The 27,731-nt window shown below is 48.0% G+C and overlaps 2 protein-coding genes across 2 annotated transcripts in view; one reads left to right on the forward strand and one right to left on the reverse strand.

The window, feature by feature from the left end:
- VPS33B (VPS33B late endosome and lysosome associated) overlaps window positions 1-8,039 on the reverse strand; it is a 53,442-nt gene extending 45,403 nt beyond the window's left edge. The window contains exons 1-2 of the mRNA XM_040414123.1: window positions 7,992-8,039; window positions 5,541-5,656 (exon numbers count right to left, since the gene is read on the reverse strand). Coding sequence (XP_040270057.1) covers window positions 5,541-5,633 — 93 coding nt within the window. The 5' untranslated portion in view covers window positions 5,634-5,656; window positions 7,992-8,039. The remainder of the gene's footprint in view (window positions 1-5,540; window positions 5,657-7,991) is intronic.
- A 429-nt stretch (window positions 8,040-8,468) lies between these two features.
- On the forward strand, window positions 8,469-22,307 carry LOC120985906 (sperm acrosome membrane-associated protein 6-like). The gene is made up of 11 exons (XM_040414124.1): window positions 8,469-8,546; window positions 9,806-10,153; window positions 12,882-13,024; window positions 15,390-15,635; window positions 19,173-19,247; window positions 19,336-19,401; window positions 21,131-21,163; window positions 21,274-21,351; window positions 21,442-21,545; window positions 21,650-21,809; window positions 22,005-22,307. Exons 4-11 carry the CDS (start codon window positions 15,425-15,427, stop codon window positions 22,301-22,303), a joined length of 1,026 nt encoding a protein of 341 aa, XP_040270058.1. The 5' UTR covers window positions 8,469-8,546; window positions 9,806-10,153; window positions 12,882-13,024; window positions 15,390-15,424; the 3' UTR covers window positions 22,304-22,307.
- The last annotated feature ends 5,424 nt before the right edge of the window (window positions 22,308-27,731 follow it).

The following is a 27,731-nucleotide window of genomic DNA, read 5'->3' on the forward strand; positions in this document are numbered from 1 at the left end:
TCTCCTCAGAGAAGAGTGCAAAGCTTGCGACAAGCAACCTCACCCCAAGAGAAAAAAGTATGTCGCAGGAAGAAGGGAGGCATACGTACTAGCAACCCTGCAGGCAGCGAGAAGGCCAACCCACCCACGGGAGGAGAAGGCATACACGGCCCAAACAACGCACAGAGCGCACAGCCACAGCGTCCCACAGTATCCACGGAAATGTAAAGTGCAACCTGAAAAGGAGTTATGCACAAGACCAGTACCAGCATGCGATGGAACGCAAGCAGTCCGCCCGGAAAAAGGGGGGAAGGTACCTGGCAAAATCTGCAGATGGCAAGAGTGCAAAGGCCCGCACCAAAAGGACCTGGTGAAAAGGGGGGCATGCACTGGATTATCCTAGCATTAAATGATTGTGCAATAATCTACCCAACACCGAATTTCGTGAGAGTGCAACTACTCCGCCCATGAAAGGGGAACGTCCAGTACAGCATACACAAGGACAGCCGTGAATCTCGAGAGCATACAAATTTCCGCCCATGGAATGAGAAGTGGTCATGCACAAGGCCAGCACCATTTCCAAAGGGAGTGCAAGCAGCGCACCCCTGTTAGAGCCATGCTCACGGCCCGCAACGTATTCGGTGAAAGTGCAGTGATCCTCCCAGAAGGGGGGGGGGGGGGGGTGCACATGGCCAGCATCGCATCCCAGGAGAGCGCGAGCATCCCGCCATGGATGGGGGTCATGCACCTGGCCGGCAATGTGCTGGCACAATAACACCCAGTCAGTGAAAGTGCATGGATGTCGCCTGAGGAGAGGAGGCATGGCCATGCCGGCAGCAATCCAGCGAGAGTGCGGAACACCGCCCACGGAAGGGGGCCATGCATATAGCCGGCAGTGGATCCGGTGAGGGTGCAAGCACCCAACCATGGAAGAGGGTCAGGCACGTGGCCAGCAACCTACCGCGAGAGAACAACCCCAGCCAGTAAGAGTGTATGTATGCCGCCTGAGAGAAGGAGGCATGCTCAAGGCCGGCAGCAAAACCAATGAGAGTGCAGCATTCCGCTTATGAAAGGGAGTCATGCACATGGCCGGCAGTGAATCCAGTAAGAGTGCAACGTACCGCCTAAGAAGGGGGTTACACACATGGCCGGCAGGGAATCCAGTGAGAGTGCCGCGTTCCCCTAAGGAGGGGGGTCGTGCACATGGCCAGCACTGTATCCGGTGAGAGTGCAATTATTCCGCCCCAGAAGGGGGTCATGCACCTGTCCAGCATTAAATCCAGTGAGTGCAGCGTTCCCCTAAGGAAGGGGGGTGTCGTGCCATGGTCAGCACCGATCCGGTGAATGTAGTATTCCACCTATAGAAGGGAGTTATGCACATGGCCAGCCTGCGGCCAGAGAGCGCAGAATTCCACTTAGGAAGGGGTTCATGCCCATGGCCAGCACCATAACTGGAGAGGTGACGTCCTGCCATAGAACGGGCGGAAGAGGGGCGCCTACACTTGGCCAGCGCCGTATCCCGGGAGATGGCAAGGGTCCGCCTAAAAAGGAGACATGCAGCTGGCCAGCACTGCAGCCGGGGAGCGCGACATGCTGCCTACGGAAGGGGGGCATAGCGTGCGGCCAGCACTACTGTATCATGCTGCAGCATCCTGCGCAGCCATTCCCGCCATGGAAGCCCTTTTTTTTTTTTTTTTTTTTTTTTTAAAAACACAACCACTCTTGAGACAAGAAAGGGGCCACCATACAGGGGCACAGCCTCGTACAGGCTTATTAGGAAGCCCACCAGAACATAGAGGGGGTCCTCTAGATGGGAGCCGGCCCTTGGAGATGGCCGGTACCCAACAGGTTAACAAAGATCCGGCCTGGGGGGCGGCGCTGCGATCCCCTGGGGGGCGGGGGACCTGCGGGCGGGAAGAATTCGCGCCGCGAGACGTTCCCGCCCCCTCCAACCGAGGCCGGAATTTTGCGGCCTAGTAGGTCACGAAGCCGGGGCCTAGATTTTTGCGGCGCCCGGCCGGCCAGGAGGCAACGACGGTCAGCCGGGACCTGGAGGGAGCCGGCTGACGCATGTACCAACGGCCGCGGGTGCCCACCCCGCGGGCCGGCAGAGACAGAGGACCGGATTGCGGTCGAGCAGGCCAAAGCCTGGGTCAAAGTTTGCGGCACCCGGCCGACCGGAAGCATCAGCAGTCGGCTGGGGCCTGTTGGAGCATCGCGTTCCACATGCAGGCCGCGAGGTCCTTGCGTCCGGCAGCGTCTGGAGCGGCCCCTTGGCCCTAGCACACCGGTAAGGAGGGAGACCCTGAAGTCCAGCACTGCACCCCCTGCCCTAATGGACAGGCACCCGTAGAGGAGAGACAGGGGCAGCTAGCGCAGGCCCCCTGTACTGAATCTGCGACCGGTAAGGGGGAGGGTCGGCATAACCCCTGTGTTAGGGGCAGCTAGGAGCAGGTCTCTGGCCCTATATTCCTCCACAGCAATGCAATGCTCACCCCTGTGCAATCCCCTATGGAGGGGCATTGTATTGTCGCCCCGCGGTCACCAGTATGGTGGTGGTGTGGGGCTATATAATTATTGGGCAACAGCTAGATATGAGCGACAGCCCTGGAGCCAGAAACATGGCTGTTCACCTACGGCACCCCAGGGGCCAGCGTAGGTCCAGCCGGGACCAGCATGGGGGTCCAGCACGCAGGAGGCCAGGGAGGGGAACGTAGGGCTGGAGAAGCCTCTCTCTTACCACAGCCGTCTTCACCCTCGGTCCTTTCCAGCAGGGTCGCCCCTTCAGCTACTGGCACCGTAGTGGCAGGACGCTGGAAGAGGGACTTGGCGTGCGGGCGACCCTTGCGCTGGCGGGATGTAGGGGAGCTGGGCTGCCCTGATCCACCTTGCCTTCTGTGGGGGAGGCAGCAGTGCGGGTGACCGGCACTGGCGCAGCTCAACCCCGGGAGAAACAGAGAGGTCTAGTGCGTCTCTGTTGTCCCTGATGATCTGGAACAAAAAGAAAAGAAAAAAATAAAAATCTAAAATTTAAACAAGGAGAAACCAGCCCTGCAGAGCAGGGAGTGTCTTGCCTCCTTGGACACTAAGCAAAAACTGGCAGTCTCTCTCTCCAGGCTGAGGGTATAGCTGTGGAGGAGGGGCTTAACAGTCTTCACTTAGTGTCACGCCTCCTATGGAGATGAGCTATACCCAAGGTCTTCTGTGTCCCCCAAGGAAACTGGGCGAGAAAACTGAACAACTGAACGCAATCGCAGACAAAACTGACTGAACTTGCTTGCAAAATGGTGCGAGTTTCACTGAACGCATCCTGAACGCATCCGGACTGAATCCGTCACGCTCGCCTTAAAGGGACACTAAACCCACAATCAAAAAAAAGAAAAAAACTTCAGCTATTTCCATCAGTGATTGTAAGACAAAACCAGTAATGAAGCCTCCACAGAGATCAGGTATAATGGAAACATCTGCACCTGTTCTGTGCTTTCAACTCCCTGGTTTTGCCTCACAATCACTGATGGAAATAACTGATCAAATAACTGAAGTCTAAACTAGGCCTTAGTTATTTGTCCTCATTTGGTCAGACATCACAGCTGCAGACCATGGACTGCTTGCAATGCACAGGTGAGAAAGCACCCCTTTAGGCTGGGTTCACACTTGAGCGTTTTACAGCGCGTTCAAACGCGCTGTAAAACGCTCAACACATGAAAACCAATGCTTCCCTATGGCCCTGGTTCTCACTTGAGCGTTTTACAGCGAGTTTGAACGCGCTGAAAAACGCCCTACGCTCAAAAAAGTTCTTGAGCTTCTGTGGGGCGTTTTGTCCCGCGTTTGCAGCCATAGGACACTGCTGTTAATCACACAAACGCGCGACAAAAACGCACGACACAAACGCGCGTTAAACGCGCATATCAAATATGCTCAGGTCTGAACCCAGCCTTAAAGAGGACCTGTCATGCCCTCTAGAACTCCAATTTTGCAGCCCCAGTATTGATGTGACTCCAGCAGGATTTTTCTTTTCTTATAGCCTCTCCCATTTGGCCAGTATTGATGCCGTCCATTTCAGTGCCCAACAACAGCGGACTATCAGTGTTGGACCCTGCCAACCGTCAATCAGATATCAGCGACTGATGGGGTCTGAGGATAGGTCATCAATATGGCCTAAGGATAGACCATCATAATGCCCTAAAATATGTTCACACTTTCTGTATTAGATTCAGATATTCGTCTCAAATTTTGCATTAAAATACAGTAAATCCACAGGCTTTTCTACATGCAATTCTACGAAGCACAAAAAAGATAGGGGGGGTGTAATTTACCATAGTCCCAAGTGTCAGTCTGAGACAAAATTTGTGAGTTTTATCTTTTTCTGATACCATTGCCATTTTTAGAAAAAAGTGGGTAGGGGGTGGGCAGGGGGAGGCCGGCCACAGCTCCATGGCCCGACTCATTTAACAACATTTTGGTGATTTTTCCGCTTTGCTCTTGGCTGGAATAAATTTCAGTTCTGGCGCACAGACAGCAGAAGATGCAGCAAATGTATTAAGAGGTGTGCGGCTCTCAATAAATTGGCCAGATGTTCCTCCATGGTTTTTACTAAGCTTTATCTGCAGACTTTGCGGGGCACTGGGAATATTTTCAGCAGCTGTAAATCTGGACCTGCAGTAACTTGAACCACTAATACAAAAGCTAAAATACTAGAGTATTATGTTAACTTCTTCAATATATTAGTCCCATTTCTGCTCTTGCACAAAGTAGTGCGGCTGTAAAGGATTCCAAATGTCTGCAATGTTCTTAGTGTGTTGGCATGCTATAGATGGCGGTTTACATTGGTCTCTATAGACTGCTCTCGGCTGTAGACCAAGGGTCAGCAACCTCCTGCAATCCAGCTGTTGTGAAACTATATTCCCAACATGCACAATTGCTCAGCTGTTCTCAGAAATCCCATAAAAGAGAATGAAGCATGCTGGGAGTTGTAGTTTCATAACAGCAGGGGTACCAAAGGTTGCTGATCCCTGCTGTAAAACCATAGTCTGCATTAAAGGAGTCTTCTCTCTTTTATTGATGACCCATCAATATCAGATCGGCGGGGGTCCGACACCCGGTGACCCCCGCCGAACAGCTGGTTTTAGACAAGGGGCGCTCCCTGCCAACGCGGCCTTCTCTTCATTGTTTACCTGCTTGCTGTCCCCACAGGAGCGGTGGGTGAGCAGGTGTAATTACAAACCGTCCCATTCATTTCAATGGGACAGCTCTTTCCTATATACTTGAATAGGAAGGAGCCGTCGCATAGAAGTGAATGGGATGGCTTAGGTGAAATCATACCTCTTCACCGCTGCGATGTCGACGGCGGGTAGGTAAAGGGTGAAGAGAAGGCTGTGCTGGTACAGCGCACGCCTTCTCTTCAACCAATTGATCGGTGGGGGTGACGAGTGTCGGACCCCTGCCGATCTGATACTGATGACCTATCCTGAGGATAGGTCATCAATAAAAATAACGTGGACAACCTCTTTAAGGGGTGATTTCTGGTTAACATGTAAATGAAGGTAAGAGATGTGAAGGACCTGCTCCAGAAGATAGATAAGCTGGTCTCGTGCTAGCCTCTTCAGTATGGTGAAGTCAGGAAGCTCCGGAGCATCTACTCGTTTTGACGCCATTACCGTCCTCCCTTAGTAACCCCCTAAAAGAGAAACACCAGCAATCAATTAACAGTTTCCATTTCCAAAGACATTTATTTCAGGTTGTGAGTACACTTTTCCTTATTTCAGTTGCATTTCTTCTCCCATGTTAGGAATGATAATATTTTAGTTCTGGGAATTCTACGTGACACCATTATAGCTCCTACAGAACTTTTTACCCAGCTTCGCCCTTCTTCTAAATGGTTATACAGTGATCTAGAAGTAGTAGATGCATCACTGACGATTACTTACTGCTATATTATGGAACATATGAGCAAAACAGCAACCTTTCTTCCTCGAGCTGTATGCCGAAATATTGCTGTTTTTGCTTATGAACTCCATAATAAAGAAGCCGTTAATTGTATTGGCGGTGCACTGGGCATTTTTATGTATTTTATTTTATGCTCTTTGGGTGGATCAAGGTGGAACCCATGCCTAAGGCCTCTTGCACACGAACGTTGTGTGCCCGCGGCTGTATTGCGGCCCTCATACGGCGGGTCCGCAATACACGAGCACCGGCCAGTGTGCACTCCGCATCACAGATGCGGACCCATTCACTTGAATGGGTCCGCAATCACGAAGATGCGGAACGGAAGCGCGGATCGGAACCCCACGGAGTGCTTCAGTGGGGTTTCTGTCCGTGCCTCTGCACCGCAAAAAAATAAAACTTGTTCTATTTTTTTGCGGTGCGGACGGATCACGGACCCATTCATGTTGAATGGGTCTCGATCCGTCCCGGCCGCAGCACGGATGTTGTCCGTTCATTGGGCACCTCAAACTGCGGTCCCCAATGCACGGAACGGACACACAATGGCCATGTGCAAGAGGCCTAAGACAGCATGCAATCCCTGGACCTAGTGCACACAACACTCATTCACTACATAAGTCAACCTTTTTTTTTACTTCAAGAGCATGTAAGGGCTCATGCACATGAATGTATTTTTTGTCCTCATCCAATGCGCATTTTTTGCAGATAGGATGCGGACCCATTTACTTCAATGGGGCAGCAAAAGATGTGTGCTGTCCGCATCCATATAGAACATGTCCTACTCTTGTTTAAGGACAAGGATAGGGCAGTTCTACTATGGGCCAGACATTCTGTTCCACAAAACGCGGAATGCACACGGCCAGATCAGTGTTTTGTGGATCTGCAATTTGCGGACCAGAAGAACAGCGCTACGGCCGTGTGCATGAGCCCTAATACAGTGATTTTTACTCCTCTTGATGAAACAACATTGGTGGCTGCGACTTGTGGGGCTGTTTTACCACTCCATACCAGGCTCTGTCAGTGTCACTTCGTGACTGGCGCAGTCTGGATTTTTTTCTCTCCATAAGGCTACATGCATACGAACGTATTTTGTTTCCGCGTCCGTTCATTATTTTTTTTGCGGATAGGATGCGGACCCAAAGAAATATATGGAGCTGTTAAAAAATGCGGATAGTCAACCGTTTGTTTTCCGTGTCCATTGTCTGTGGTTCCATTCCACAAAAAAAATAGTGGATGTCTTATTCTTGTCCGTTTTGCGGACAAGGATGGGCATATACAATGAAACCGCAAAAAAAAACAAAACGGATGCGATATGGACGAATTTGGGGAATGCATGAAGCTATTAAATCAGGCATGTCAGGGGTGGTGACAGATCCTCTGACTTTAAGACAATGGGGGTCATTTTCCTAAGAAGGCTATGCCCGGTTTTGGTGTATATAAAAGTTGCAAGACGCCTGTGCATCAAAATTTGGTTGCACAGGCTTTGTTACACTGTCTGCGCCACTGGTAGATGGCGGGGGCCACCACAGGGGATCCCCATTGTTAAAAGGCTAGAGCTCACTTGTGTAACTAGTCAAGTCCTCCATAGAGGAGCCTGAGAAAGCTGAGTGACAACACGCATAGCAACGGTGTAGGCAGCCATATTGTTAGTCACTTAGCTGTCCCAGAAATAGATGAAAAGTAAACTTTCTTGACTCTCTAAAGATAACTGCTTTGGATATTACTGATTTCTCCATAGGTCAGCTTCATATACTGTCCCATGTCTAGGCCCCAGCACAACCAATCAGAGGCCTGCTTTCATTAATTCACTGCTGGTTAGAAAATGAGAGAAGTGATTTAATTGGTTGCTATAGGCAACTGCTCCACTGCTGGCCTGTACCAGTATATACCTGGGGGCCACAGTGTACACTTCTCTGTAGACCCAGGTAAGTGAAGAGGTGACAGCCTGTCTGTGGGGGTGGTCTTCCGGCCGTATCCCAAGTGCATGTGAACCATACGACCCCTTCCCCCCAGCGGTCCCACCTACAGACAGAGCTCTAGCGCCACCCGACTACAGCCCGGACACTGACCTACACGGTGGCTTCCGTGACTCCACACAGAATAAGAAGCAAGAAGATGGGTCTCTGCTAGGAACTAAAGTGAAAGTAGCCACTGGGGGAAGAAAAAGGAGCGGGCGTCTTCCGGTTCAGTCAAGCGCCTGCGGGAAGTGCTGTCACCATGGAAACGGAGAGAAGCGGAAGTTCGCCTGTCAGGATGCGTTCAGTGGCCGCTGTTCCGTTAATAGTTGGTACCTGTAAAAAGTTGGTACGCTCGTCACTTCCGGTAGTGACGTAGAAGCATCGGAAGGCTCAGAAGGAGGTGTGTCGCCGAGCTCGCCACCTCAGTGGCTGAAAAGAAGGTGTGTTAGCGCCTGCGCAAGAACTAACTATGGTACCAACATTTCACGGCAAGTGAATGTGAACGCGCCGGGGGGGCGGTAGGTTAGATTTATGGCCCACGCGCATGCGCCGGGAGCCTTAGCAGAGAGGGTAGGCAAAAATTATGGGCCAGTGCGCACGCGCGGCGGACAGGGAGCTCTATCATAACGAAAATGTTCTATCAAATCTCACTACCGCGGCGCTCAGGTCAGTCTCTCCCTGCTCCCAACACTCAGACATGTTTGCAGTATATGGGGGTGCCTGCGCACATTATATTGGGGGGTCTGCTCAGTATATTGGGGGGCTGTCTGCGCAGTATATTGGGGGGCTGTCTGCGCAGTATATTGGGGGGCTGTCTGCGCAGTATATGGGGTGCTGTCTGCGCAGTATATTGGGGGGCTGTCTCTGCGCAGTATATTGGGGGGCTGTCTCTGCGCAGTATATTGGGGGGCTGTCTGCGCAGTATATGGGGTGCTGTCTGCGCAGTATATGGGGTGCTCTCTGTGCAGTATATGGGGGGCTGTCTGTGCAGTATATTGGGGGGCTGTCTGCGCAGTATATTGGGGGGTCTGCGCAGTATATGGGGTGCTCTCTGCGCAGTATATTGGGGGGCTGTCTGCGCAGTATATTGGGGGGTCTGCGCAGTATATGGGGTGCTGTCTGCGCAGTATATGGGGTGCTCTCTGTGCAGTATATGGGGGGCTGTCTGTGCAGTATATTGGGGGGCTGTCTGCGCAGTATATTGGGGGGTCTGCGCAGTATATGGGGTGCTCTCTGCGCAGTATATTGGGGGGCTGTCTACGCAGTATATTGGGGGGTCTGCGCAGTATATGGGGTGCTGTCTGCGCAGTATATTGGGGGGTGTCTGGGCTATTTATTGGGGTGGTCTTTGCATTAGATTGGGGGTGTCTGTGAAGTATATTGTGGTGGCCTGTGCGTTAGATGTTTGGGGGCAGTGTATTACATGGGGGGCTGTGCGTTACATGGGGGGTAGTGTATTACATGGGGGGCTGTGCGTTACATGTGGGGGGCAGTGTATTATATGTGGGGGCTGTGCGTTAGATGAGGGGCAGTGCATTACATGTGGGGGGGCAGTGTATTATATTTGGGGGCTGTGTGTTACATGAGGGGCAGTGCGTTACATGTGGGGGGGCAGTGTATTATATTTGGGGGCTGTGCGTTAGATGAGGGGCAGTGTATTATATTTGGGGGCTGTGCGTTAGATGAGGGGCAGTGTATTACATGGGGGGCTGTGCATTACATGTGGGGGGGCAGTGTATTATATTTGGGGGCTGTGCGTTAGATGAGGGGCAGTGTATTACATGGGGGGCTGTGCATTACATGTGGGGGGGCAGTGTATTATATTTGGGGGAGCTGTGCGTTATATTTGGGGGAGCTGTGCAGTACGTGTGGCCTGTGTGTTAGATGTGTACAACCCTATTTTCAACCAAAAAATTTTTCCCTAGATCTCCTCTGCCATGGCATGCTTTTTCCTATGAAACTGCAGCCATCTCGTCACTCGGAGAAGGATGAGAAGCTGCCCCCCAGCCAGAGGGACTGCCCCACATCTGCCACCAAATCCGTCGCTCACTGGATTCAGTAATCTCCGTCTGTGTGTCTCCCACAATCTGTGTGTCTGTCTGCTGTATATATGTGGACCGTCAGTCTGCATGCACTGTGTCTGTTCTGCCATTTACTCTAACCTGTTTTTTTTTTTGTGTGTCACAACTCTGACCAGCATGTTCTCCTATGGAACACGAAGTACCTGAAGAGGAATGAAGAAGCCCATGTTTGAGGCCCGCGCCCTCTGACAGGTGACAAGCTGCTCCTGTTTGCACCGCTACTTCAGCATTGTGTACTGTGATCACCGCGAGGTCAGAGGTCGGCAACCATAGGCCGTCCACATGCTGTGAATTACATCTCCCATCATGCTGGCAAAGCATTATGGGAAGTGTAGTCCAAAACATCTGGAATACCAAATCCGTATGAATGAAAAGTATGGTGTGTGTGACTGGTCAGTAACAAGGGTTGGAGCCTTGACGTGGCGTTACTGCTCACATGTGTATCCATGTGCCAATTCAACCAATGTGAGTGACTGTAAGGCTACATTCACACGTCAGTATTTTTCTATATCCCGATTTTCGGTCCGTTTTTTGCGGATCCGTTGTTCCTGAAAATGTTTCCGTATGTCATCCGTTTTTTGCGGATCCGCAAAAAACGGAAACATGTATAAATTTCAATAAGCAAATAAAGTTGTTTGGATTTCTTTGAAAAAAAAAAAATTCCAAAAATTAAAATGTAATTTCCAGGAACGGAATCCGCATAAAACGGATGACATACGTAATGACATCCGAATGTCTTCCGTTTTTTGCGGATCCATTGACTTTGTATTGTACCAGGATCCGAATTTTGCAGAAAAGAATAGGACATGTTTTATATTTAAACGGACATGCGGAATGGAACAACGGAAACGGACAGCACACATTGTGCTGTCCAATTTTTTCCAGGACCCATTGAAAATGAATGGGTCCAGATCTGGTCCAGATCTGTTCCGCAAAAAACGGAACAGATCAGGAAAGAAAAAACGGACGTGTGAATGGACCCTAATACTGATGAGGTAACTATAAATACTGTGACGATGGAGAATTAAACGATCGTATCTCCTACACACTGCTTACACTGTGACCGTATCTCCTACACACTGCTTACACCATGACCGTATCACCTACACACTGCTTACACTGTGACCGTATCTCCTACACACTGCTTACACTGTGACCGTATCTCCTACACACTGCTTACACTGTGACCGTATCTCCTACACACTGCTTACACCGTGACCGTATCACCTACACACCGCTTACACCATGACCGTATCACCTACACACTGCTTACACTGTGACCGTATCTCCTACACACTGCTTACACCGTGACCGTATCACCTACACACCGCTTACACCATGACCGTATCCCCTACACACTGCTTACACTGTGACCGTATCACCTACACACTGCTTACACCGTGACCGTATCTCCTACACACTGCTTACACTGTGACCGTATCTCCTACACACTGCTTACACTGTGACCGTATGTCCTACACACCGCTTACACCATGACCGTATCACCTACACACTGCTTACACTGTGACCGTATCTCCTACACACTGCTTACACTGTGACCGTATCACCTACACACTGCTTACACCGTGACCGTATCACCTACACACTGCTTACACCGTGACCGTATCACCTACACACCGCTTACACCGTGACCGTATCCCCTACACACTGCTTACACCGTGACCGTATCACCTACACACTGCTTACACCGTGACCGTATCACCTACACACTGCTTACACTGTGACCGTATCTCCTACACACTCCTTATAAAATGACTAAATGGAAACGTACGCCATTCCGAGGATCCGTAATGCGGTTCATTTTGTCCTTTTTTTTTTGCCTTCCTCTGGATCAACTTGCAGGATAACCGGCCGAACTGGATGGACAAATGTCTTTTTTCGACCTTATGTACTATGTTACTATTGAAGTCTTTCATGATCTTATCTCCATGACCAAATGAGCCTCTATACCACCATTACTTACATGTTTGTTTGTCTGTAGGGGCATTTTTTACCCTTATATTTATTAAAAGTGAAGTTTTATTTAGTAACTGCCCTCCTCTAGTACACAATTTTCAGCTTTGGAGCAGTATTCAGGAAGAGCTTTACCTGTCTATCCTGACCGACCTGCCTTAGTTTGCAGTACAAGGACATCCCTCTTGTCCTTATATCTGACCAGCAACAGGTTTCCACTGGTAAGGGCACGGGTCTCACCCCTGGGGATAGGTACCTGGAGGGGGTGGGTAGGGAGGCCGCGTTGATTTTTCCGCACGGTCTCACAAGCGGACGTGGATCAGAGAAAGGTCTCAAAAAATGTTGGACTCCAAACCTTGCATTCACAAGACCCACTCTAATGGAAGAAGCAGTCAATGGGTCCGTGAAAAAACACGGAGGCACACAAGATTGTCGTCCGCGTCTGTTTTTTCACTATCATTTGCATGGCAAACTTGACTTAGATTTTTTTACACTTTCCTTCATGTCTGGTGATCCTCCAAAAATCAAGGAAGACACACATAAACAAAAACGGATAACGGAACAACGGAACCCCGTTTTGCGGACCGCAAAAAAATACAGTCGTGTGCATGAGGCCTTAAAGGGAATTTAAAAAACTAAATGTTAGCTTTAAAATGTCCTGTGTAGAGATGCGTGACTCAAAGTTGACAATGAGGAAATCGATCCGAATTACATGAAAAATTAGATTCGCATCAAATCCGAATTTCCTCACGCTTCGCGGTAACGAATCGCATTTTTGTGAATGGTGTTGTTTTGGCTCGAAGCACATGGATTTCTCCAAGCCTCATTCAGATGAATGAACTGATTCTCAGTCGCAGTGAAAGCGCCTCAGGCTTTAAGTTCATTTATGTCATTATTTTGTATGAATCCTAAAACAACTATTATTTGATGGATGGTATTTTTGTAGGGAAAGATGGCCGCTCTGCATGTCACCTAGTACCATGCTTGTGCATTGTGATGTCACCCAGCAGCAATCTCTATTGTGATGTCATCGGGGTATATAAGGAGGCACTGGGCACAGAGCAGTCACTCGTCAGTTGGATGTGACACGTGAGTACTCCATCATTACCATGTCCGTACCTGTAGCTGAGAAATTAGTGCCCCCTTCCCAAATCCATACCCTCCTTTCTTCAGGCTTTGGAGATTCCGGACCCAATACAGATCTCAAATCTCCATCTCTACAACAAAGCCTCTAGACTTCAGGGCATGCTGTGACTTGTAGTTCTACATCAATAAATAATTCAGCTAGACCCATTGGGGGAGATTTATCAAACTGGTGTAAAGTTGAACTGGCTTAACCACTTAAGGACCACAGGTTTATACCCCCCTAGTGACCAGGCCCTTTTTTACAAATCGGCACTTCACAACTTTAGCGGTTTATTGCTCGGTCATGCAACTTACCACCCAAATTAATTTTACCTCCTTTTCTTCTCACTAATAGAGCTTTCATTTGGTGGTATTTCATTGCTGCTGACATTTTAACTTTTTTTGTTATTAATCGAAATGTAACGATTTTTTTGCAAAAAAATGACATTTTTCACTTTCAGTTGTAAAATTTTGCAAAAAAAACGACATCCATATATAAATTTTTCTCTAAATTTATTGTTCTACATGTCTAAAAAAAAAATGGTTTGGGTAAAAGTTATAGCGTTTACAAACTATGGTACAAAAATGTGAATTTCCGCTTTTTGAAGCAGCTCTGACTTTCTGACCACCTGTCATGTTTCCTGAGGTTCTACAATGCCCAGACAGTAGAAAAAAAACCACAAATGACCCCATTTCGGAAAGTAGACACCCTAAGATGGGCATAGTGAGTTCATAGAACTTTTTATTTTTTGTCACAAGTTAGCGGAAAATGCTGATTTTTTTTTTTTTTTTTTTTTTCTTACAAAGTCTCATATTCCACTAACTTGTGACAAAAAATAAAAACTTCCATGAACTCACTATGCCCATCACGAAATACCTTGGGGTGTCTTCTTTCCAAAATGGGGTCACTTGTGGGCTAGTTATACTGCCCTGGCATTTTAGGGGCCCAAATGCGTGCAAAGTAGTTTGAAATCAAAATCTGTAAAAAATAGACGGTGAAATCCGAAAGGTGCTCTTTGGAATGTGGGCCCCTTTGCCCACCTAGGCTGCAAAAAAGTGTCACACATGTGGTATTGCCATACTCCGGAGAAGTTGGGCAATGTTTTTTGGGGTGTCATTTTACATATACCCATGCTGGGTGAGAGAAATATCTTGGCAAAAGACAACTTTTCCCATTTTTTTATACAAAGTTGGCATTTGACCAAGATATTTATCTCACCCAGCATGGGTATATGTAAAATGACACCCCAAAACACATTCCCCAACTTCTCCTGAGTACGGCGATACCAGATGTGTGACACTTTTTTGCAGCCTAGATGCACAAAGGGGCCCACATTCCTTTTAGGAGGGCATTTTTAGACATTTGGATCCCAGACTTCTTCTCACGCTTTAGGGCCCCTAAAATGCCAGGGCAGTATAAATACCCCACATGTGACCCCATTTTGGAAAGAAGACACCCCAAGGTATTCAATGAGGGGCATGGCGAGTTCATAGAATTTTTTATTTTTTTTGCCACAAGTTAGCGGTAATTGATTTTTTATTTTTTTTTCTAGCAAAGTCTCCCTTTCCCCTAACTTGGGACAAAAATTTAAATCTTTCATGGACTCAATATGCCCCTCAGCGAATACCTTGGGGTGTCTACTTTCCGAAATGGGGTCACATGTGGGGTATTTATACTGCCCTGGCATTTTAGGGGCCCTAAAGCGTGAGAAGAAGTCTGGAATATAAATGTCTAAAAAATGTTACGCATTTGGATTCCGTGAGGGGTATGGTGCGTTCATGTGAGATTTTATTTTTTGACACAAGTTAGTGGAATATGAGACTTTGTAAGAAAAAAAACAAAACAAACAAACAATTTCCGCTAACTTGGGCCAAAAAAATGTCTGAATGGAGCCTTACATGGGGGTGATCAATGACAGGGGGGTGATCAGGGAGTGTTGCGGGAAGTGGTTAAATGTCCATAGCAACCAATCAGATTCCACCTTTCATTTTTCACAGGTGGAATCTGATTGGTTGCTATGGGTAACTAAGCCATCTCTTCTTTACACCAGTTTGATAAATCTCTCCCATTATATTTATGGTGCAAAACCCATCCCTCATTATCTTTCTAGTACAAGCTGTTGTGGGAGCCTTAGGGGGTCATTTATCAAACTGGTGTCAAGTAGAACTGGCTTAGTTACCCATAGCAACCAATCAGATTCCTCCTTCAATTTTCCAAAGAAGCTGAAAGGTGGAATCTGATTGGTTGCTATGGGAAACTAAGCCAGTTCTACTTGACACCAGTTTGATAAATGACCCCACTTATACTTACTTCTCTCCGTTTTCTCAGGTTCGCAGGCTGAAGGGATATAGTGACGATACGTCATGCGATTCTTTACGTCCTATTATCTGCTGCTGCAGATAATAGTATTTCTATGTGGAGCTCAGGTAGCGACATCTTGCCTGAAATGCTTCACCACCCCAGCGGACAGAGCCAGCATTTGTTACCATGCGGTCTCGCTGGACAAAATGGGGGCCGAAGAATGTCTCCAGAGGCTACACTGGGGCTTTGACCCCCTGAATAACATCTCGATAGGTAACGGCTTCATTTTCTATATAGTACATGTGTCCACTCAGGATTGAGCTATTTCTCTGCCAACTAAAGCTTTACTTGTAGCTCATTAACCACCTCCCCTAGCTCCCCTAGCTTAAACACCCTTAAAGACCAGGCCACTTTTTACACTTCTGCACTACACTACTTTCACCGTTTATTGCTCGGTCATGCAACTTACCACCCAAATGAATTTTACCTCCTTTTCTTCTCACTAATAGAGCTTTCATTTGATGGTATTTCATTGCTGCTGACATTTTTACTTTTTTTGTTATTAATCGAAATTCACCGATTATTTTTTTTTTGCAAAAAAATGACATTTTTCACTTTCAGTTGTAAAATTTTTTTTAAAAAACGACATCCATATATAAATTTTTCTCTAAATTTATTGTTCTACATGTCTTTGACAAAAAAAAAATGTTTGGGTAAAAACAAAAATGCTTTGGGTAAAAGCTATAGTGTTTACAAACTATGGTACAAAAATGTGAATTTCCGCTTTTTGAAGCAGCTCTGACTTTCTGAGCACCTGTCATGTTTCCTGAAGTTCTACAATGCCCAGACAGTAGAAAAACCCAAACAAATGACCCCATTTCGGAAAGTAGACACCCTAAGGTATTCGCTGATGGGCATAGTGAGTTCATAGAACTTTTTATTTTTTGTCACAAGTTAGCGGAAATTATGATTATTTTTTTTTTCCTTACAAAGTCTCATATTCCACTAACTTGTGACAAAAAATAAAAACTTCCATGAACTCACTATGCCCATCACGAAATACCTTGGGGTGTCTTCTTTCCAAAATGGGGTCACTTGTGGGGTAGTTATACTGCCCTGGCAATTTAGGGGCCCTAATGTGTGGGAAGTAGTTTGAAATCAAAATGTGTAAAAAATGACCTGTGAAATCCTAAAGGTGCTCTTTGGAATGTGGGCCCCTTTGCCCACCTAGGCTGCAAAAAAGTGTAACACATCTGGTATCGCTGTACTCAGGAGAAATTGGGCAATGTGTTTTGGGGTGTCATTTTACATATATACCCATGCTGGGTGAGAGAAATATCTCGGCAAAAGACAACTTTTCCCATTTTTTTATACAAAGTTGGCATTTGACCAAGATATTTATCTCACCCAGCATATGTAAAATGACACCCCAAAACACATTGCCCAACTTCTCCTGAGTACGGAGATACCACATGTGTGACACTTTTTTTGCAGCCTAGATGCGCAAAGGGGCCCAAATTCCTTTTAGGAGGGCATTTTTAGACATTTGGATCCCAGACTTCTTCTCACGCTTTAGGGCCCCTAAAATGCCAAGGCAGTATAAATACCCCACATGTGACCCCATTTTGGAAAGAAGACACCCCAAGGTATTCAATGAAGGGGCATGGCGAGTTCATAGAATTATTTTTTTTTTGGCACAAGTTAGCGGAAATTGATTTATTTATTTTTTTTCTCACAAAGTCTCCCTTTCCGCTAACTTGGGACAAAAATTAAAATCTTTCATGGACTCAATATGCCCCTCACGGAATACCTTGGGGTGTCTTCTTTCCGAAATGGGGTCACATGTGGGGTATTTATACTGCCCTGGCATTTTAGGGGCCCTAAAGCGTGAGAAGAAGTCTGGAATATAAATGTCTAAAAAATTTTACGCATTTGGATTCCGTGAGGGGTATGGTGAGTTCATGTGAGATTTTATTTTTTGACACAAGTTAGTGGAATATGAGACTTTGTAAGAAAAAAAACAAAACAAACAAACAATTTCCGCTAACTTGGGCCAAAAAAATGTCTGAATGGAGCCTTACATGGGGGTGATCAATGACAGGGGGGTGATCAGGGAGTGTATATGGGGTGATCACCCCCCTGTCATTGATCACCCCCCTGTCATTGATCACCCCCCTGAAAGGCTCCATTCAGACGTCCATATGTTTTTTACGGATCCATGGATACATGGATCGGATCCGCAAAACACATACGGACGTCTGAATAGAGCCTTACAGGGGGGTGATCAATGACAGGGGGGTGATCACCCCATATAGACTCCCTGATCACCCCCCTGTCATTGATCACCCCCCTGTAAGGCTCCATTCAGACGTCCGTATGTGTTTTGCGGATTCGATCCATGGATCCGTGGATCCGCAAAACACATACGGACCTCTGAATGGAGCTAGCCTTACAAGGGGGTGATCAATGACAGGGGGGTGATCAGGGAGTCTATATGGGGTGATCACCCCCCTGTAAGGCTCCATTCAGACGTCCGTATGTGTTTTGCGGATCCGATCCATGGATCCGTGGATCCGCAAAACACATACGGACCTCTGAATGGAGCCAGCCTTACAAGGGGGTGATCAATGACAGGGGGGTGATCAGGGAGTCTATATGGGGTGATCAACCCCCTGTCATTGATCACCCCCCTGTAAGGCTCCATTCAGACGTGCATATGTGTTTTGCCGATCCGATCCATGTATCCGTGGATACGTTAAAAACATATGGCTGTCTGAATGGAGCCTTACAGGCGGGTGATCAGGGAGTGTATATGGGGTGATCACCCCCCTGTCATTGATCACCCCCCTGTAAGGCTCCATTCAGACGTCCGTATGTGTTTTGCGGATACGATCCATGTATCCGTGGATACGTAAAAAACATATGGCCGTCTGAATGGAGCCTTACAGGGGGGTGATCAATGACAGGGGGGTGATCAGGGAGTCTATATGGGGTGATCACCCCTCTGTAAGGCTCCATTCAGACGTCCGTATGTGTTTTGCGGATACGATCCATGGATCCGCAAAACACATACGGACCTCTGAATGGAGCCAGCCTTACAATGGGGTGATCAATGACAGGGGGGTGATCAGGGAGTCTATATGGGGTGATCACCCCTCTGTAAGGCTCCATTCAGACGTCCGTATGTGTTTTGCGGATACGATCCGTGGATCCGTAAAAAATATACGGACGTCTGAATGGAGCCTTACAGGGGGGTGATCAATGACAGGGGGGTGATCAGGGAGTCTATATGGGGTGATCAGGGGTTAATAAGGGGTTAATAAGTGACGGGGGGGGTGTAGTGTAGTGGTGTTTGGTGCTACCTATTACTGAGCTGCCTATGTCCTCTGGTGGTCGATCCAAGCAAAAGGGACCACCAGAGGACCAGGTAGCAGGTATATTAGACGCTGTTATCAAAACAGCGTCTAATATACCTGTTAGGGGTTAAAAAAATCGCATCTACAGCCTGCCAGCGAACGATCGCCGCTGGCAGGCTGTAGATCCACTCGCTCACCTTCCGATCCTGTGAACGCCCGCGCCTGTGTGCGCGCGTTCACAGGAAATCTCGCGTCTCGCGAGATGACGCGTATATGCGTGACTCTGTCTGCAGCTGCCGCCTCCGGAACGCGATCCTGCGTTAGGCGGTCCGGAGGCGGTTAACAGTTGTCCGAGCAGGAAATCTCTTCTACATTCTATCTATCCAGATAGCCCCATCTCCATCATAAAGCGCTGTAGGCAATGTCCTAAATCTCATGTGTCTTCTCCTTACAGCCTTCAACCAGATACAGAACATCAGAAAGTATCTCAAGACCTTTGAAAAAGAGGTCAGGAAAATTGAAAAACTATGTAAGTTCCTGAAATCTCAAGAATTTCCCCAATTTCTTTTGAGTCATAAATAGTAAATATAAGTTTTCCCAATTTTTTTTTCCACCAGCTTGGGTAGAACAGTTTGACAAAAAGATGGCTGAATTTGTCAAAGGTGTGAAAGATCGTGTCGCAAGTAAGTGACTAAAGATCCTCATAAAGAGCCAGGAGACATATTCTATATACCATATTTTTCGCCCTATAAGACGCACCGGCCGTTAAGACGCACCTAGGTTTTTGGGGAGGAAAATAAGAAAAAAATATTTTTTAACCAAAAGGTGTGCTTTTGGTGGGTTTGGAACTAATGGTGGTCTGTGGATGGCACTATTACTGGGGATCTGTGAAGGACACTGTTACGGGGGGAAATCTGTGGATGATGGACTCTGTTACGGGGGGATCTGTGGATGACGGACACTGTTACAGGGGGGATCTGTGGATGACGGACACTGTTACAGGGGGGGATCTGTGGATGACGGACACTGTTACAGGGGGGATCTGTGGATGATGGACACTGTTACAGGGGGGATCTGTGGATGATGGACACTGTTACAGGGGGATCTGTGGATGACTGACACTGTTACAGGGGGGATCTGTGGATGACGGACACTGTTACAGGGGGGATCTGTGGCTGGCACTGTTACAGGGGGGATCTGTGGCTGGCACTGTTACAGGGGGGATCTGTGGCTGGCACTGTTACAGGGGGGATCTGTGGCTGGCACTGTTACAGGGGGGATCTGTGGCTGGCACTGTTACAGGGGGGATCTGTGGTTGGCACTGTTACAGGGGGGATCTGTGGCTGGCACTGTTACAGGGGGGATCTGTGGCTGGCACTGTTACAGGGGGGATCTGTGGCTGGCACTGTTACAGGGGGGATCTGTGGCTGGCACTGTTACAGGGGGGATCTGTGGCTGGCACTGTTACAGGGGGATCTGTGGCTGGCACTGTTACAGGGGGGATCTGTGGCTGGCACTGTTACAGGGGGGGATCTGTGGCTGGCACTGTTACAGGGGGGATCTGTGGCTGGCACTGTTACAGGGGGGATCTGTGGCTGGCACTGTTACAGTGGGGGATCTGTGGCTGGCACTGTTACAGGGGGGGGTCTGTGGCTGGCACTGTTACAGGGGGGGATCTGTGGCTGGCACTGTTATATATGTGCCATCTACAGACCCCCCACCCCATAACAGTGCCTTCCACAGACCCCCCAGCCCATAACAGTGCCATTCACAGCCCCCCCCCCCCCCACCCCTTAACTGTGCCATCCACGAATCAGCCCCCCGCCACCCCCCCAGTATACAAATATAAAATGTCTTATTCAATTAAAATTTATTACATATGCCCCCTCACTCCTAAATTCCTAATAGTACCTTACTTCCTATTCCTAATAGGTTCTGTACAATGCCGGCAGGCAGGCCGGCGCGTCACTCACTGACGTCACTTGCCTGCGCCGCCTGCTTCATTTATAAAGTAGGCGGCGCAGGCACGTGACATCAGGAAGTTACGCTGCCGCCCGCCCGGCCTGCCTGCCGGCATTGTACAGAACCTATTAGGAATAGGATGTAAGGTACTATTAGGAATTTAGGAGTGAGGGGGCATATGTAATAAATTTTAATTGAATAAGACATTTTATATTACTATACCCGAGGGGCGGGGCTATAGTACACTGACTGCACCGCCCCGCCGCTATTCCCGGCCCCCAGCTCCTCCTCCCAGTCCCTCCCCCGGCCCCCGCTCGCTTGTACATCGCATCCAGCGATGTTAAACTGTCAGCATTCGCCCCATAAGACGCAGGGGCAAGTGCGTCTTATGGGGTGAAAAATACGGTATATCATCATCCATCCTTAACCATATTTGATTTCTTCCATTAGGTCATCCACCGTTGGAATGCAGACCTCCATGCGGTGAGTAATGTCATTAGATTAGACAATTTGAGGAGTGGCCTCCATTACATACATGATGGGCTCATCATTCACCTCAGACATTAGACCCCTCTCTCTATTTCTTTCCCTAGGGCTTCAAAAAGCTGCCCGAACCTTTTCATGCAGCCGATGTGCTGAGGAGGACTGCAAGATCCCGGTGACCTGTCCCCGTAAGATAATTTCTACCATTTAGTTTGGGAACCTCTTATGAACCCGTTAGCTCATTGCTGCATGTCATTGACCGTGGTTTCCCATTTCAGTTAAGGACATCAAGGTGGAAGAGCTGGAAGAGACCAGAATCTGGTGCACGGCGTCCTTTATCCTTCCTGATCATCCGAAGGTTGTTTGGAAGTACGCCAAAAACGTAAGTCGCATATACCATTCTATTACAGTGCAAATTTATACTGCTATTTATACTCCACATAGGACACATGTCTCATACGATGTCATCAATGTTTTCACTTTCAGATCAAAAAAACGGATTTGAGTAACTTTAAAGACTTCTACATTGGGGATGACCTGGATGTACACATCAAGCCAACCAGAGTCAGCCATAAAGGAACTTATGCCTGTGAGATAATTGATGAGGATGATGACATCATACTCCGAAGATTCTTTTATCTCGATGGTAAGACTTAGTTTTCTCTCTCGAATGTTCTCTTTTCTAGACCATTTGGATAAATATATACGATAAGAAGCCCCTCCTGCCTCTGCTCTTACAGTAAAGAACTATTTCTGATAACTTCTCAGTCTTTCATTCAGCACTGCAGAAGACAACGTTCTCCTCATCACCTTATTTATTGTATTCTCTTCTGTTTTTCAGTGACGCAGACTAAATCCAAGGCAATGGAGGAAATAGAAGCTGAATTCAATCGAGCTCTGGCAGAAAAACTACCTACCCAGGAGGAAGAGGAGGAGAGGATCGAACATGGTCCCTCCACTAAAGACATCATCCTCACCTTCCTCCAGAGCCATGTCAGCTATGCCATCTACGCTGCTGTCTGCTGTCTTATTGTCACCGTATTGGTCGGGTTCCTTTGGCGTCATGCCCTGAGCGTAGACTGGTCGAAAAAAACATCAGGACCAAGAACCAGCTTCCCACCAAAACACTACCTGCCATAGAACAAATCAGCCATCTGGAGTCAACAACAACAGACTCCCAAGGGGTATCACCAACTACCCCTCATCTGCAGCAAACCATCTCTGCAGAAAAAAAACCTATCCCTTACCCCTCCCCCCCCCCCCCCCAAGAAAAGAATTAAAAAAACTATCCCTTACCCAAAACCTATCCCTTACCCCCCCCCCCCCCCCCCCCTAAAAAAAAAAAAAAAAAAAAGCAATCCTGCAGAGGCACAGAGAGAACCCCTCAACCCTGGATGTGATTTTCATCACTGGTCAATGTGGTGCACCCTGAAAAGACATCGAGACATTCAGGATAAAGAGGATCACCATCAAATCACCTTTAGCTTGTGCTATAAGATCTTGCTGGATTGTTACCAAAAAAATTATAAAAACTAAAAAAAAAATCTTTTCTTGAGTAACAGTTTTATTATCTAAAAGGTACAAATCTTCTACAGAGTGTGAGAGGGGGGAGGGGGAGGGGGAGGGGCGTAAGGAGGAAAGAAACAGAAGGTTTGTAAAGGGGGATCAGAGGTGGAAAATGGGTGGATAGAGGAGGACATCAGGGGGGAGCAAAACATTAGGACCACACATTTCATGGCTTTATTTCTGGTTATCCTCTCTCTCTCTCTCTCTCTCTCTCTCTCTCTCTCTCTCCATTTCTGGCTGTTCTCTCTCTCTCTCCATTTCTGGCTGTTCTCTCTCTCTCTCCATTTCTGGCTGTTCTCTCTCTCTCCATTTCTGGCTGTTCTCTCTCTCCATTTCTGGCTGTTCTCTCTCTCTCTCTCCATTTCTGGCTGTTCTCTCTCTCTCTCCATTTCTGGCTGTTCTCTCTCTCTCTCTCTCCATTTCTGGCTGTTCTCTCTCTCTCTCTCTCCATTTCTGGCTGTTCTCTCTCTCTCTCTCCATTTCTGGCTGTTCTCTCTCTCTCTCTCTCCATTTCTGGCTGTTCTCTCTCTCTCTCTCTCCATTTCTGGCTGTTCTCTCTCTCTCTCTCTCCATTTCTGGCTGTCCTCTCTCTCTCTCTTCATTTCTGTCTGTCCTCTCTCTCTCTCTCTCTCTCTCTCTCTCTCTTCATTTCTGTCTGTCCTCTCTCTCTCTCTCTCTCTCTCTCTCTCCATTTCTGGCTGTTCTCTCTCTCTCTCTCCATTTCTGGCTGTTCTCTCTCTCTCTCTCTCTCTCCATTTCTGGCTGTTCTCTCTCTCTCTCTCCATTTCTGGCTGTTCTCTCTCTCTCTCTCTCTCTCTCCATTTCTGGCTGTTCTCTCTCTCTCTCTCTCTCTCTCCCCATTTCTGGCTGTTCTCTCTCTCTCTCTCTCTCCATTTCTGGCTGTTCTCTCTCTCTCTCCATTTCTGGCTGTCCTCTCTCTCTCTCTTCATTTCTGTCTGTCCTCTCTCTCTCTCTCTCTCTCTCTCTCTCTCTCTCTTCATTTCTGTCTGTCCTCTCTCTCTCTCTCTCTTCATTTCTGGCTGTCCTCTCTCTCTCTCTCTCTTCATTTCTGGCTGTCCTCTCTCTCTCTCTCCATTTCTGGCTGTCCTCTCTCTCTCTCTCTCTCTGTTTCTAGCTGTCCTCTCTCTCTCTCCGTTTCTGGCTGTCCTCTCTCTCTCTCTCTCTCTCTCTCTCTCTCTCAATTCAAATTCAAATTCAAATTCAAATTCAAAAAGCTTTATTGGCAGGACCAGATACATGTTAGCATTGCCAAAGCAGTTGAGTTTGCATAGGAAAAGGGGAAGGGGGTAATATAAAGGGGAAGGGGGTAATATAAAGGGGAATGGACATAAGTCTTTGAGAGTCCTTCTGTAGAATTGAAGTCCGGGATGAGAGCGGAGAGTCTCTGGAAGTGAGTGTCCCTCAGCGCTGAGTACTTGGGGCAATGTAGCAGGAAGTGTTCCTCATCCTCCGGGACCCCCTGGTCACATTGCTGGCACAGTCTCCTCTCTCTGGGCTTGTAGGTTTGTCTGTGCCGCCCTACTTCCATCTCCAGGCTGTGGGCGCTCAGTCTGTACAGGCTCATTGTCTGTCTGTCTTTGGGGTCTTGTAGCACCTCCAGGTACGGGGCCAGTTTGTAGTCTCTCTGCAGTGACTGGTAAATCAATAGTTTTTTGGAGTTTGTTATTTCGTATCTCCATTCTCCAACATGTTTTACTTTGGAGTTATAAATTATGATTTTTATTTGAGATTTTGTCAGGCCGCATTGTTGAGAGTTTTGGGGAGACAAGGTGTTGATAAGTTGATGCAGGCCACACGGCTTGGACTGGTTCTTACTGTCCAGTAAGGCTTTATGGTGGTAGGAGTTGGGACTGCTGTTTTGTAGGTGGTCCCAGTATGATAACGCCCTCTTCTGTACTGCGAGAAGTAAGGGAAATCTGCCCAACTCGGACCGGCAAGCACTGTTGGAGGTGCTCCGATGGACTTGGAGGAGGTGCTTGCAAAATTCCAGATGGAATGTTTCTGTTGGGCTGGGGTCCCATTTGGATGGGTCTGGGTAGGTGACAGGACCCCAAACTTCACTGCCATAAAGAAGAATTGGGGCGATGACGCTGTCAAATATTCTGAGCCAGACTCTCACGGGTGGTTTTAGGTGGTACAGCCGTCTCCTGATGGCATAGTAGGCTCTGCATGCCTTGTCTTTTAGTGCCTCTATGGCTGGCTTGAAGCTTCCTGATTGGGTGATGTCTAGGCCGAGGTATGTGTAGCTGTTAGTTTCATCCACAGTGCAGTTGTTTATTGTGAAGGAAGGGCTCTTTGTTTGTTTTGTATTTTTCTTTTGGAACACCATGGTTTTTGTTTTGCTCGAGTTGATTGGTAGTGCCCATGTGGCGCTGTATTTCTCCAGAACTCTCTCTCTCTCTCTCCATTTCTGGCTGTCCTCTCTCTCTCTCTCTCTCTGTTTCTAGCTGTCCTCTCTCTCTCCGTTTCTGGCTGTCCTCTCTCTCTCTCTCTCCATTTCTGGCTGTCCTCTCTCTCTCTCTCTCTGTTTCTGGCTGTCCTCTCTCTCTCCGTTTCTGGCTGTCCTCTCTCTCTCTCTCTCTCTCTCTCCATTTCTGGCTGTTCTCTCTCTCTCTCCATTTCTGGCTGTTCTCTCTCTCTCCATTTCTGGCTGTTCTCTTTCTCCATTTCTGGCTGTTCTCTCTCTCTCTCTCTCTCCATTTCTGGCTGTTCTCTCTCTCTCTCCATTTCTGGCTGTTCTCTCTCTCTCTCTCTCCATTTCTGGCTGTCCTCTCTCTCTCTCCATTTCTGGCTGTCCTCTCTCTCTCTCTCTCTCCATTTCTGGCTGTCCTCTCTCTCTCTCTCTCTCTCTCCATTTCTGGCTGTTCTCCATTTCTGGCTGTTCTCTCTCTCCATTTCTGGCTGTTCTCTCTCTCTCTCTCTCTCTCTCTCTCTCCATTTCTGGCTGTTCTCTCTCTCTCTCTCTCCATTTCTGGCTGTCCTCTCTCTCTCTCTCTCTCTCTTCATTTCTGTCTGTCCTCTCTCTCTCTCTCTCTCTCTCTCTTCATTTCTGTCTGTCCTCTCTCTCTCTCTCTTCATTTCTGTCTGTTCTCTCTCTCTCTCTCTCTCTCTCTCTCTCTCTCTCTCTTCATTTCTGTCTGTCCTCTCTCTCTCTCTCTTCATTTCTGGCTGTCCTCTCTCTCTCTCTCTCTCTCTCTCCATTTCTGGCTGTCCTCTCTCTCTCTCTCTCTCTCTCTGTTTCTAGCTGTCCTCTCTCTCTCCGTTTCTGGCTGTCCTCTCTCTCTCTCTCTCTCTCTCTCCATTTCTGGCTGTCCTCTCTCTGTTTCTAGCTGTCCTCTCTCTCTCCGTTTCTGGCTGTCCTCTCTCTCTCTCTCTCCATTTCTGGCTGTCCTCTCTCTCTCTCTCTCTGTTTCTGGCTGTCCTCTCTCTCTCCGTTTCTGGCTGTCCTCTCTCTCTCTCTCTCTCTCTCCATTTCTGGCTGTTCTCTCTCCATTTCTGGCTGTTCTCTCTCTCTCTCTCTCTCTCTCTCTCCATTTCTGGCTGTCCTCTCTCTCTCTCTCCATTTCTGGCTGTTCTCTCTCCATTTCTGGCTGTCCTCTCTCTCTCTCCATTTCTGGCTGTTCTCTCTCTCCATTTCTGGCTGTTCTCTCTCTCCATTTCTGGCTGTCCTCTCTCTCTCTCTCTCCATTTCTGGCTGTCCTCTCTCTCTCTCTCTCTCTCCATTTCTGGCTGTCCTCTCTCTTCATTTCTGGCTGTTCTCTCTCTCTCTCTCTCTCTCTCCATTTCTGGCTGTCCTCTCTCTCTCTCTCTCTGTTTCTAGCTGTCCTCTCTCTCTCCATTTCTGGCTGTCCTCTCTCTCTCTCTCTCTCTCTCTCTCTCTCTCTCTCTCCATTTCTGGCTGTTCTCTCTCCATTTCTGGCTGTCCTCTCTCTCTCTCTCCCCATTTCTGGCTGTTCTCTCTCTCCTCTCTCTCTCTCCATTTCTGGCTGTCCTCTCTCTCTCCATTTCTGGCTGTCCTCTCTCTCTCTCTTCATTTCTGGCTGTTCTCTCTCCATTTCTGGCTGTCCTCTCTCTCTCTCTCTCTCTCTCTCTCTCTCCATTTCTGGCTGTCCTCTCTCTCTCTCTCCATTTCTGGCTGTCCTCTCTCTCTCTCTCTCCATTTCTGGCTGTCCTCTCTCTCTCTCTCTCTCCATTTCTGGCTGTCCTCTCTCTCTCTCTCCATTTCTGGCTGTCCTCTCTCTCTCTCTCTCTCTCTCTCCATTTCTGGCTGTCCTCTCTCTTCATTTCTGGCTGTTCTCTCTCTCTCTCTCTCTCTCTCTCCATTTCTGGCTGTCCTCTCTCTCTCTCTCTCTGTTTCTAGCTGTCCTCTCTCTCTCCATTTCTGGCTGTCCTCTCTCTCTCTCTCTCTCTCTCCATTTCTGGCTGTTCTCTCTCCATTTCTGGCTGTCCTCTCTCTCTCTCTCCCCATTTCTGGCTGTTCTCTCTCTCCTCTCTCTCTCTCCATTTCTGGCTGTCCTCTCTCTCTCCATTTCTGGCTGTCCTCTCTCTCTCTCTTCATTTCTGGCTGTTCTCTCTCCATTTCTGGCTGTCCTCTCTCTCTCTCTCTCTCTCTCTCTCTCTCTCTCTCTCTCCATTTCTGGCTGTCCTCTCTCTCTCTCTCTCTCCATTTCTGGCTGTCCTCTCTCTCTCCATTTCTGGCTGTCCTCTCTCTCTCTCTCTCCATTTCTGGCTGTCCTCTCTCTCTCTCTCTCCATTTCTGGCTGTCCTCTCTCTCTCTCTCCATTTCTGGCTGTTCTCTCTCTCTCTCTCTCTCTCTCTCTCTCTCTCTCTCTCTCTCTCTCTCCCCGTTTCTGGCTGTCCATTCTCTCTCTCTCTCCATTTCTGGCTGTCCTCTCTCTCTCTCTCTCCATTTCTGGCTGTCCTCTCTCTCTCTCTCTCCATTTCTGGCTGTCCTCTCTCTCTCTCTCTCCATTTCTGGCTG

Source organism: Bufo bufo, chromosome 1, assembly GCF_905171765.1.
Source record: "Bufo bufo chromosome 1, aBufBuf1.1, whole genome shotgun sequence".
Taxonomy (NCBI): domain Eukaryota; kingdom Metazoa; phylum Chordata; class Amphibia; order Anura; family Bufonidae; genus Bufo; species Bufo bufo.